Source organism: Apostichopus japonicus, chromosome 20, assembly GCF_037975245.1.
Source record: "Apostichopus japonicus isolate 1M-3 chromosome 20, ASM3797524v1, whole genome shotgun sequence".
NCBI classification, from domain to species: domain Eukaryota; kingdom Metazoa; phylum Echinodermata; class Holothuroidea; order Aspidochirotida; family Stichopodidae; genus Apostichopus; species Apostichopus japonicus.
Genome location: NC_092580.1, coordinates 30051650 through 30065201, shown reverse-complemented (window position 1 = coordinate 30065201; position 13552 = coordinate 30051650). Strand labels below are relative to the sequence as shown.

Genomic DNA, 13552 nt, shown 5'->3' with positions numbered 1-13552 from the left:
AATACTTTATTGAACTTCTAACAGTGGATTAACACATTGTGAAAAATAAAAATGTACTTTCATTGAAAGGCAGGTGGCATCAAAATGCTGCATTGTTTCATCTTGAGCTTAACAAACAAAGCTCAGAATAATTCGAAACTTTTGTGCACAAAAAATATATTTCACTACGCTTGCATGTTTTGGGGAAAATTCCATCGACCATCTTTGAAACTGGTTGGCAAAATTTGTTGCAGAATTTATTTTTTCTGAATATTGTAATAATACAGTATTGACATACATCTTTCACCCAGTTTCCACCTTACTACATACATTTGCATACTTTTACAAAACTTCTGTTATTAATTGCAAATTAACTACCACTAGCGTGTCCTTCCATTAAAGTGACTCCACTTCTTTCTTTAAATGTAAAATTTTCTCATTTCAAACATGCAATTAATTGATTCAATTTGTTACTTTGGAGACAACTTTATTCTTCTAAATGGTGGCACACCATTAATATCCGCATTTAATGTACAAATAATATCTCATATGTCAGGATTTGCCCTAAACAACGCTTTTCTGGTTGACTCGATCAATAAAAGAATTTCTTTACTAACCTACAGAACTAATCAGATTAGTCTACTTTACCAATGTATATTTTTAAAGAGAAATAAGTTAAAATCTCTAGAGGAGAACAGCATTAATTTCAGAAACAAAATCAAAGAAAGTTTTAGAAAATTCAACAAAGATTTTGATAAAACTAAAGTATACCTGCATGTACACTACTCTATAGCACTGAATCAAGGAGTTAGGATTTAATTGCCACATCCTGCAAGATAATGACAATTTGAAAGAAATGTATTTTATAAATGAATTATTTGGTGTTACAAAAACTACTAAAAATGTAGCCAAATGTATGGAAGAATCTTCAACATTTATTGGTTATTGGTATATGTTTAAAGTTTTGCCTCTTATTAATGTTTCAAATATTCTTGTGATACACAAGGCCCACAACTATATAAGTTATTACTTTTCCGAGTCCCAATTGGTCCAGGCTGGTCAGAAACGGATCGGTGCGTGTCCCATGAAGTTACCTGTCAATGTTTTCTTCCATGCCTCAACGAATGTGCACTATTCACTTTAAGGGGGCGCTAGATATTTCCTGAGCTATGTACAAGATTATCGCTGTTGAATTGATGTTAGGCAGTTTGCCATAATACATTTACTGTTTCCAGTTTTTTCTTTGAACTGGGGAAAAGGGATTTAGATCTTTTCATGAATTAGTGGCAAAATACCTTTGTTTGTTCCAGTAATTTGTGTTCCAGTGATGATGGTGCTTTCATCCCCTTCTACTTACAACAGTTATCTTAGGAGCATATCTAGCACAGTTTGACTAATTCGATGTATTATAGTTTTATAGCCATTTACTCTGCAGATATGTTGGCAACTTTAATAGGCAAATCAAATTGCTTAGCATTTTGAAATGTTTACACTTTATACAGATATCTGATGCACGTTTATCAACAACAACAAAAAGAGTTGAAAAATAACAATTTTACTGTCCAAAATTGACAACTTCACAATCTTGATGATTTCCTCAAAACTTACATTTGTTACTGCTTCACTAATAAATACATCAATTTTTTTTTGTGGAATGCTGTTCTTGAGTAGGACAAAATGACAGCTGATTACTCTTTTTTAAATTATGTCACAGTGGTCTTGTTCACAATGAATGCCAAAAACAGGGCTGTGATACTGGGCTAAGTGTATGTTATAACTGTAATTTAGAACCTACAGTAAAAATAATTTACCAACTTATACAGCAGCAATTAACATCAAAATGTTTTGAAAAGAAAAAAAAAATGACCAACTCAGATAGGAAATTTATCTTTGGCCATATGAGGTTCCTTTACGTCATATCTCAGTATGAATTTGTTCCACAGAATTGACATGTGATGTGAAATTGTAACTATGCCACACTTATACACACATGATGCATAAGACAGCATCATTATACATGTACACACTGTATGCATAATAGTATGTTAGTTTAACTCTAGCCATATATATAAACTTAATCAGTATGGTAATACTTACTTTGAGAAAACCAGCAGGTTAATGAGAAATTCATCTATGTCTAAATCCATTGTGCAGAGCTATACTGTACCTCAGGCAGTGTAGTGTACTGGCACTTATGGTACAGCACAAATAATGTTCTTTAAGTTATTCACAGCCTTAAGCCACCGCTGCATTCATATAGCTACTGTACCTTAAACAGGAAATTACTGAATTCAACCAGTTTATACTAAGGAACCTGTCAATTAAACACGTACGTTCGCACTTACTAAAATGTGTCCAAAATTTGTTCATATTGTACTGTCCGGCATGCAGTTATATTTCGGAACACAAACTTTCAGTGTGGCTATATGAAAAGATAAATTTCAGCAAGAAATACAGAATTGTGGTTCTGTTTCATCTTGCAGGGAGCACTAAACTCCTTCAGTAGCCCCCATTCACTTCTTAGCATTTAACTATCTGTTAATCCAATTAATATCCTCATATCATTGTCTATATAAATATATGCAAGTATGTATCACTTTATTTTGAAGAAAAAAAAAATGTCGGTAAACATATGGCATTATAATTGACTACCTCATCAAGACAGTGAATTAATTGGCACAATCGTGAGCATTATTATACAAATATTGTACAACATAATTAGGAGAATTAATATAGTACAAGTTGTTTTACAACTCTAAAAGTCAGAAATTGTCAGTCACAAAGAGTCATACTAGTCACATTGGTATTGGCGAGAGAGATTACTACACTGATGGTTGTCAAGGTGATAATCCGTCGATTGGTGACCATTTTCGTACCTTTCATATTGCAATGAGGTCTGAGTAAATTTATCTTTCTTCCTGTACTCAAACAGCAAACTTTGTCAGAGGAACCGAACCCTGTGATGTTTTACTTTGGTTCAAGTGGTATATATCTCAAAGGGGACATTATCTAATCTTGATACATGTTTAATATAATATGATTGGACTAAATTTAGTTCCACCAAAAACATATACCAATCAGATTTCTCGGTCTTTAATTTGTCTTTTCTTTTGCAAGCCGCTTGGAGTGTCAACAGTACTTAATTGTATATAGTAATACAATAAACTTGTACCTTGGAATAAAGAATTTAATCAGTACAATGTACATGTACAAGTCAATTAGACCTCATGTGAACTGTATTCTGATGAGTTTAATGAACTGTATGTTTTATTACTAACACAGCTGCTCTCTTCATCAGAACTTACAATTATTGTAAATGCAAAAGTTCCTTATCTAACAAAAAATAGCAGAAGGGGTCAGGCAAGGTCCCTGTGTTTAGAAACCATTGATGAAAATGGCAGCTTTGTCTTCTTTGTTCTTTTAGAATTTATGTCAGAGTATGGCTGCCCCCCCCCCTACCTCCCTCCTTCCCCCAAACTGCCCTCTCTTAGAAGTAGACTTGAAATTATGCACCACTTAAATTCAAGTACTGTTCAATTTGTCAGAGTGTAAATCTCAAGAGAGCGGGCATCTCAAAGGGTTATCTGAGAATATCTTTAATGCTTTTTTCTTAGAACTGCAGTTTATTTCCCCCCTCAAAAGGGCAATTTTACTTGATCAGCATTCACAATTTAATCCCCTGATGACAGAATCTAGGACAGTACAAAACATTGGGGTTGGATGTACCAAAATAGTGGTTTGATTTAGAAGAGCATCCATTAGCAATAAACAATCCTAACCCTAAAGATCAGAAGAATATCACCCAGCTAGGACACAAGGTACAATTTACTGCCCGTGTATGTATACTGTTACGCCCTGGGTTGTTCGGGATGCGTGTACCCCGTATTTCGAGCACGCCCAGGGCTACTAAGAATATGTTTTCCCGTTTTGTTTGAATAATTTACCCTGCGATTTGTTGTCCATTCATTCACCATTCCATTTACTTTTGTTTTATTAGGCAGGTCTCTTTCGCTCTCCCCGTCGTCTGCCATCACCAGCATTCCAGGCATTCGCTCTTTTATTACGCGAGTTGTTCTGTTTACCGTTTATCTATTTTACTTTCACTTGCTCTCTTTACCTTGTTTAATTAAGACGTTGTTTTTCTTATGTATTTTGTGTTGTGGAAACTTAATTTATTTCGTTGAAGTTCGGGCAGAGAACTGGAGACCAGCGGTGCAGAGCAGCACGGCAATTACAGTATAGTATTATTTCAAAGGCAAGGTTCATTTATTTTAGAGAGCGGGTCCGGGAGTGAGGGCTGACTACGGGGCGCCATTCCTTTTGTATTGTAAAACTAATAATTTCCCGTCCTGGTTGGCTTCTTTGCATGTTATAGACTCCGGAGGTAGGGTTAAATTAGGGCTCTCCCCGGAGGTATTGCAGAAGTAATCGGGGCGGGACCACATTAGGCAGTATTTGTTTAGTCTGCCGTTGGCGCCACGTGTCGGGTATTCACTCTCGTGATTCTTAAGAGCCGTGCTGCCCACGCCCTGGTATGTAGTGTATTTGTTATTTATTTAAACTGAATCTCTGCCCGTTGTTTGCTTTTATATTTGTATACGGCAGAAAGTCACTGCCTTATTTTTGTTAAGTGTATGTTTAAAGTTAATTAAGCTATTAAATTGTTGATTTGAGACCCAGTTCTCTTTAACAATATTCTTCTCTCTTTTTTTGTGTTTTGGTTCAAGCCCTGCTAGCATAAGTCTTCGCCTCCCCCCTTCCCCTGCCCTGACATCATGTGGCCTCCAGCTGCCTGATTTCCCACGCTACCGCTCGGCCGGGGTACAGGGGTGTTACAATACATACTGTGTGCAAGAATATCAATGTTGGAATCAACCTAAATTTCATACAAATCAGTTCTTTTCTTTTATTCTAGTTTCATCCTTAGCAACAAAAATATAATTTATCCAGTATCACATAGTAAAATTCTATGCAAAGTGGGCAAATTGTTCAATACAAATTATGCACATGAGATGAATAGCAATTTATGTGACCAGAACCATATCAGTTATAATATTTGTATGTTTCATAAATATGTAAACATTGAATTATTCCCTGCTTTATACTACAGTTTTCAAAATTACCTGCAGGTAGCCTATTTAGCTACGTACTGTAATGCTAGGCCCTGTAAAACAAAGGTTATTCAACTGTACAGACACACACTATTTTAATGCAGATCTATGCAAAATTAACTCTACATAACTGCCAGAGATGCATTATGTGTGATGCCTTTAAACAGTCCAATTGAAGCCTTTGCCTCTTACATCTCACATCAAATTCCCCTCCTCTTGCCCTCCCCAACCCCACCCCTCATACAGACACACACCCATTCAATCTCCCTGATTGCAAAACCTGTACATTTAATTGTACTAGTAAACCTTTGACAAAGATGTTGTTTTCTAATTGACCCATAAATTCTAACCACTCATTTCATCTTTTCTTCACAAACTTTTTGAGTGGAAACATGTATGACATCACAAGCCATATGAGAGTTCTGTATATATTATGTTACTCCACGTTTGCAACCTCAATGACTCCAAGCTAAGTCAAACTTGGTTTGGATGACCCCCATCTTCCCTCCCCCCCCCCATGTAAATGGTTAATTAACTTTTATTGCTTCACTTTAATTGAAAGTGACAGACCTTCAACTTCATTATGCCTTGCTCAGACCAATTGAAAATAGGAGAGAACATTACAATAAGTTACTCAATTACATCTATTGCATCTCTTCAAAGTAGGTCAACTGGATTAGATGTCATCAAATAATTGCCTAGTCCTTTATATGTCTGTTTTAGCTGAGGCCTAGGGTATATATATCTCATGTATGTAACTGCATTTAATATTATCTGATGATTGAAAGTGTCACCTTATGTACTTTTATTACAAACCTATGAGCTACAACTCAGGGATGCGATACTTGTGTAGCAGAGGTCGAAAGTTGTCCGAGAGGATACTACCTCGGTATTTATAGGATAAGTTAGTTAGTTTGATGAGAGAATATTAATGCCTGCAGGGAGCGCTCGATATTTGTTATTATTATAAAAGGAGACACAAACCGAACCATCATTATGATATCTCAGAGCCTGTGATAGAGATAACAACTTCCACCATGAACAGCTAAGGAAAATTTGATGGAATTAAGGAGATTTCATGTTCCATTCCTAGGAGTGTTAACGCCGGTGCCTTTCAATCATAAGGTCCCGAGTTCGAGTCACTCCAATATTAATGTATGTCGTCCAGTTACAGAGTTGTTGACAATTGACAATTCATAATCATGGAAGTTAAATATGAATCTAAGAGACTGACTTCGGTCAGCTTGCGGCTTTGATAAGCCAATGATGGCTTCTTCGCGAGTTCCTGCTTGCAGGAGGATCTAAAATACATACAAACATACATACATAAACATTCCTACACACACAGGCCGGAAGACTCGATCAAGTCTAAATGTGACACAATCCAGTCACATTTGCTTAACTTTTTAATGCTTTCCTGTATTTATTACAATGTTTATTTTCTTTCATGGAGATTTTTCAAATGTTGAATCTGAAATATTTAAGCTCTTTACATACATGTATAGCCTAATGATGATACTAGTTTTAGTAATGTTCACTGTTTACAAATTAAAAATTCTTTCTTGAAAATATGAAGAAAAAAAAAGCAGAGAGCCCATCAGCCCTTCCCACCATCCTCCCCCCCCCCCCCCTCATAAAAACATTTGTACAGGTAAATCTCAAAAACGAAGCAAGATTTTCTTAGCTGTTTGAGGGAGTTTTTCTTCACAAGTTAGATCGCTGTTACATTATAAGCTAAGATAATGGTTGGTGCTTGTGTCTGCTTTAAAGGTCTACTTTATTCTTTCTCAGTTATACCAAAAGCAGAATTTATCACATATTATCCCATCTCAGAATTTAACAGTTTAACATCTGTCCTATAGGTAAGTAACCAGTTGCCAGGTTTAGTCGATTTGCTGATCAAATGCAAAATACTGTACATACTACCTTACTGGTCATATACACTTCTTAATGTTTGAGGATATAATTTTTTTGTGTAAGATATCTCCAAGAATTTTTTTTTTTTGAGTTTACAGCAATTTAGCATGACCAAATTTGAAAGACATTGTACTGATCACCTTCACACTCAAAACATCACCAGAAATATAAGCCCCAAATTTTTACATTAATTATCAACAGCTTCTTAACAAGTCTCTTTGTTTCTAACCCATGAGATAACATTGTAGAAATTTAATACATAAGCTACAATAGTGACAAATAATTACTCAAAGTGATGAAAACGATTGCTTTGAGGGTATAGCTTTAAATATTTAATGGACTTTGCATACATGAGTGACCATCACTGGACTTTCTAGCACTTTCTAGCACATTTGCCGATGGCAGACTTAATTGATGACCTTCTTAAAGGTGGAATCTATAATTGTTGTGCTCCCGACACATCTCACCTAAACCATTCAAAAAGTTTCATGATTTTTGTGCATGATTATAATGCCCAATCAAAATGAGAACTTGTTCTCTTAAAAAACTGTTGAAATCTCAAGTGAAAATGCTCATTTTAGCATTCAGTAGATGGTGGCATCACATCCTGTTGTACTGTACTAACATATGAAATCAAGTCTGTGATACGTGAAGGTAACGACATCAATTTTCAAGTTTGAAAATCAGCGAGCTGTAGTACATATGAAATGTATAGCTCACAATAGTACATTAATGATAAATACTAACTGGTTGCATATAATATGTTGGATTGTTGACAAATAGTTCAGAGAGAGGAAGCTTTCTGACATAGTATCCCAGTCTGTAATAAACATAATTATCTAGCTACCAGTAAATGAATTACAATTTTTCACAACATTTTTATTGATTTAGCACTGCCCTGCTAAATTATTAAATTATTATATATTAGTACTGCACAGTACACAAAAAGTCAAACAAATGCAGCCAATTCACAATGCTAGTATACAATAGCATTGTACTGTAATATTTAAAAAAAAATTACCAATATCATATTAATCCTAATATATCATTGTACCATGTCATATTACATGCAACAATATCACTGTGGATGTTTTGTATTATATTATTATGATATAAAAGTATTTTATGATACTAGATGAATCGTGTGCCTGACAACAGAACACATATCTTGGCCTTGAAACATTTCACATTGTACAATGAAAAGCTCTAATCCTGAGCCACTACATACCTGCATATATAGTAATGGTACTAACGATTAGTATTAAAGTAGAGCCTACTAGACCATTGCAAGTCATTACTAATATTATACATTTCTTCTTCTCATCTGATCAGGTTTTTTTCTCTCTCTCTCTGTGATGTCATCATTATACTCTTAAAAGGGTGGCTCTAATATTATTTCTGCTTCAATAACAGAAAGGAAAATTTATCGTCAAGGTAACGATGATAAAAGAAAAGTTAAAGAAGATTTTGCATGTCCTTCCACTTGGACAATTTTCAAATAATTGAGATATCGATCAAGGTTACTTTTGTTTTTCCCTGCAGGGTGCAAGATACTAAATGAACCCTTATAAAAAGTTTATTATGAAGTATAAAATGGGCAAGATGCAACACTATATGCAATGAGTTCTATAAACAGTGAATTGAATCTTTTAGTATTTCAGTATTTTATGACAAGCAAACCTCATAAGCCTCCAAATCATTGCAATAAATCAGAAGACTAAATTATTTCCTCCTATTCCCTAATTAATCATGTAATTGAGATGGTCAATTTCCATCACTTGATTATCAAAGCCTATAAAACTCCTCTTTTGAGGAGAAAATGAGATAGACTACTGGATGTGCTTAATGTGTATATGTGTGTGTTAACAAGTAGCTCCAAGTAGCTTGTAGAGTCCCTTTAATTTTACTTGGATGGAACTTAAATTGAAGGAATTATAGATACATATATAGCAACCCAAAGTTTGCTCCAGTGGCGTCGCCAAGGGGGGGGGGGGGGGGGGGGGGCCAGAGGGGGCACGTGCCCCCCCTGGAAAACCTAGTGCCCCCCGAGTGCCCCCCCATCTGAGATTTGGGTTGGTAAAAAAATATATATATATTTTGTTATATTCAACTCCCATCATCTGAGTTGGTTTTTCATAAGGACAAAGAAGCACATTAATTCGTATTTTCTTCAAATGAGCTGCGAAAAAATGAACAAGTTTATCCTTGAACGTCGGGTATCGAAGTCGTAACCCGCGCCATCACAACAGGTGTCGATATTTACATTGAATGTGTCAGTGCTCACGCCATACCAGTGGATATACAAGTCCGCTTCGCGAGCTACATGACTGTGAGAAGGGAGGGTACTGCAATATGTTGCCTTGGTCTGAGGTTGACAGGTTAGGAGCTGACGAAATGTGAGAATGTGAGGGTCCGCAGGCACCATACTTGCCTATATTTGTGGACCCATATATTAACCCTGTTGTGTAGGGGGTGCAGAGGTCATTTGAGGTCAGATGCTTGTAGGAACAAATGGCGAATGTTCACACCTGCATACTGAGCCATACTCGATGTGTGATCAAACTTTGGATTGCATGGTGAGATCCCTGATAGGAGCCAATAACGATGCTGGAACCTGTTACATCTTAATAGATAATGGGCGAAAACGAGAAGGACAAGAAAGGAGTCGGGGTCATGCACACATTAATTCAACAAATGTAGGTTCTATTGATAGGGTTAGGCATAATATCGACAGCATGTGGTTAATATCCTCTGCAAAATTCTGCGCCTTGTTAAAATCATTACCTCAAAAATAGCAATTTCTGGAGATATCTTCAGATCGAATTTAGCATCAAATGTGGCAGCATTTTGCATCTAGCCCATCCTCCGTATGCGAAAATTTTCCAAAGGGGAGGGGGGGGCAGTGACGGCGGAACCGGGGGGGGCTTGGGGGCTCAGCCCCCAATGAAAAAGTTGAGGGGGCAAATGCATGATAAGCCCCCCCCCCAATATTTACCAAGGCTCCGAAACGTGCATCTGCCCATTTTTCAATGCATACTTGTCGATCTGTCCGATGCACACGTATACTATATAGGTGTAATAATTTTAGTAAATGCTGGGGGGACCCTCGGCCTGTCCCCTGGCTATAGACCATATTGTCACCCCAACCGCGTCTTCACGCCCCGTGAAAAGTGGAAGCAGTGAGTGTGAGTACCGGTAAGCGCAACACAACTTCGTCTTAGGCCAATGACTTGCTTCATTTCAGCCAGTTCTCCAACATCCCCTCACTACACTCAAAAACGTCTTTGCGAGTACACTACGAGTAATAGCTACTCTCTTAAAACACCATCGAATATACAAATTACAATATTTTTACAGACTTTTACGTGCAATCTGAGAAATTGCAGGCTTGAGACCCATATTTTAGGGCTAGGTATTCGCAGCATAAAACACTCGGGAAGTGCCGTTTCCGGCCATCTGGGGGTTTGAAAAACCCAAATTTTTCTTGTACGCTCCTCGCCAACCGATGGTGGCGCTCCGCTTAGATAGTCTCCACACATTAGCCCCCCCAATAATTTATCCGTATCCACCTAAGTGCCCCCCCCATCAAATGCTGGTGCCCCCCCTGTGCCCCCCCAGACTGAAAAGTCTGGTGACGCCACTGGTTTGCTCCCATGCTGAAACAACACCAAAGGTCCTAACCTATACAAAACACTTTAATTGAGGTTCTCTTTTATTGTTTTTGAGAATTAATTTTGCATATTAACCCTGCCTTGTTAAAGCCATTAAAGCATTTGCAATTCACAATGTTCTTATAGATACGGAGTGTTAGCTCAGTGGTTAACACCGGAGCCTTCCAATTATAAGGCCCCTGGTTCAAGTCACTCCAAGATTAATGTATGCACGTCGTTCAATTACAGAGTTGTTGACAATTGACAATTCATAATCATGGACCAATGAGGCTTCTTCACAAGTTCCTGCTTGCAGGAGGATCTAAAATACATACACAGGCTGATCAAAACAGTCTCTGAATTTTAACTGAATGGTCCCAATAAGCTACAGCATGTTCTCTTTGCATTGCCCCTCATAGTCCCTATAATCCATCTCTCAATCTGGCACTTTGGCTCCAACTTACATGAGTCCTTAGATGACCACTAAGTGCGGTTTCACTTTCATGAAAACCAAAGGTAGCTATAATTTTTTATTTGATTTGATTTATTTGATTTTCCACAAATAATAAATATATATGTGGAGGGATGTCCTCTAAAAAGCCAATAAAGGCTTAACAGGGTAAAGGACTCCCAAGGAAGAAAAGAAAAAAAAAAATTCATTCATTCATTTAAATTGTTATAAACAACAAAATGGGTTTAACTCACTCTAAGCCGCTGAAAAAGGAATTGCTATTAGTGTCGCAGCAGAATTTGTCGACCTCTGTCCCACAGCAGTAGAGATTTTCGGTAGAGTCTGTCAGGAGAGGGCAGTGGAATCCGGCTTGGTATACTCCATCTTCGTCAGAGAACCCACTGCAGTATTCTGCCTCTATAAATGGAGAGGAGGAAATGTGCAGAGAATAATTTATTCGGTGTTGCATAACAAATCTGCCAAACTGCATGATACACAAATGCAAAAATGCAGTGCGGTTTCATGTGTCCACAGAAGCATACCATTTCTGCTACTGTATTGAGCAGTAAAATCCATACCCCTGAAAACTACTCTTGAAGCTGTAGAAACTAACTTATTCGCTTGTGTTGTAGAAATCTGAAATTTACAGAAAAAATGTGGTCATGTAAAAAAAAATATAGGAAGTACCAAAACGTGTCAGAAGCAAGGCAATCAAATTAATAGGTATATATTCCTTAATTTATACTCTCCCCCCCCCCCCTCCCCCTCCTTTCTGGGCTTAATATTTATAGGAAGAGAGCAGAATGTTGGTCTACTAATGTACAACCGGTTCTATAATTTATAGCTTAACTGTATTTTCATATTTTTTTTTCTTTTTAATTACCATAGCTGCTTGTACACTTACCAATGAATACAGAGAATGTTAAGTTTTCATTAGTGAGGTATTGAGAGTAATTAACTTGCATATTGTTTTTCTTTTTAATTACCATAGCTGCTTTTACACTAACAAATGAGTAAGAGAATGTTAATTTTTTCTTAGTGAGGTACTGAGAGCAATTAACTTTATTTTTTCATATTGTTTTGCTTTTTAATTACCATAGCTGCTTGTACACTAACAAATGAGTACAGAGAATGTTATTTTATTTCTTTTTAGTGAGGTATTGAGAGCAATTAACTTTATTTGTTCATATTGTTTTTCTTATTAATTACCATAGCTGCTTGTACACTAACAAATTAATACAGAGAATGTTATTTTTTTCTTTTTTTGTGAGGTATTGAAAGTAATTAACTGTATTTTTCATATTGTTTTTCTTTTTAATTACCATAGCTGCTTGTACACTTACAAATGAATACAGAAAATGTTATTTTTTTTTTTTTTTGCACGAGGATGATGTATCTATCAGAATTAATATTAGCTCATTACTGTTTGATAAACCTGACGTTTGACTCAGGGAGCCAGTAGTTTAATAGAAACTGACACTATGAACACAACTCCTAACCCAGTTGATTCAATATCATGTCAGCTGATTCTGGATTACATGCATGCGGCCCTACTGAAATAATTTATACATTCATCATATCAATTCAAATTCATTTTCTTTAGTTCAACATTGAATTCAGAACAAATGTACTTGGTAACAGAAGGAAGAAATGAATGTTAAACAAAATCAGTTGTGACAAATGATGGATGCTGTAAAAGAGCTGGTCAACTGAAGATATTTGCTAATTAAAGAAACAGCTCCAAAGTTCAAATTTTAAAATAATAATGCAACATATTAAAATAATAAAGGCCCCTGAAAGCCAAACTTCAGGGCAAAAGGCCTCTGAAAGCCACTTTCAGGATAGGACAACTGTATGTCGATAGAAATGAATTTAAGAAAATTAGAATCACATATATATATTACTTTTCCGTTGTATCCATTATCTGTCATATACAGAAATATTATGTATCAATCAACTTTTAATTATTTTGACATATAACCATCACAAAAACATTAATTATTGGACTTAAATGAAGTTCCATTCCCCTCAAATGGATCCTAAATATTTTCCAAAAGAAATTTTCTTCTTTGTGGTCATAAAAAACCGGGGGCCATTATTCTGTGTAACTGGTGTTATGTATACACCTTATTAAAACACAGATCTATGTGTTCTTTTAGTGCAATAACAGGCAGGTAACCTGAAAAGTAAACATTTTTAAATTTATTTTACTCTTAATATTACTAAACCTTTGTTTATAATTTCCAAGTTAGTATTCAGTTGTTAATATACTCACTGTATATTGGCACAAAAGTTAATAGTTTTTCAGTCAATTTATTACAATAATATCTGCATAATTGAAATAACAACTCGTGTAACACACAATTATGCACAAATCAAATTTTGTGAGCTGTTTGTTAGAGATTGCTGTAATATTTCAGTGAGGGACTTTGTTCCTTTATATG

At 36.1% G+C, this 13552-nt stretch overlaps 1 protein-coding gene across 2 annotated transcripts in view; it reads right to left on the bottom strand.

Annotated features, from left to right (window-relative positions):
* The window catches only part of LOC139961820 (uncharacterized), a 42695-nt gene that overhangs the window by 17742 nt on the left and 11401 nt on the right, over positions 1-13552 (bottom strand). For both annotated transcript variants that reach the window (XM_071961363.1, XM_071961362.1), the window contains exon 2: positions 11363-11525. In XM_071961363.1, the coding sequence (XP_071817464.1) occupies positions 11363-11525 (163 nt within the window). The remainder of the gene's footprint in view (positions 1-11362; positions 11526-13552) is intronic.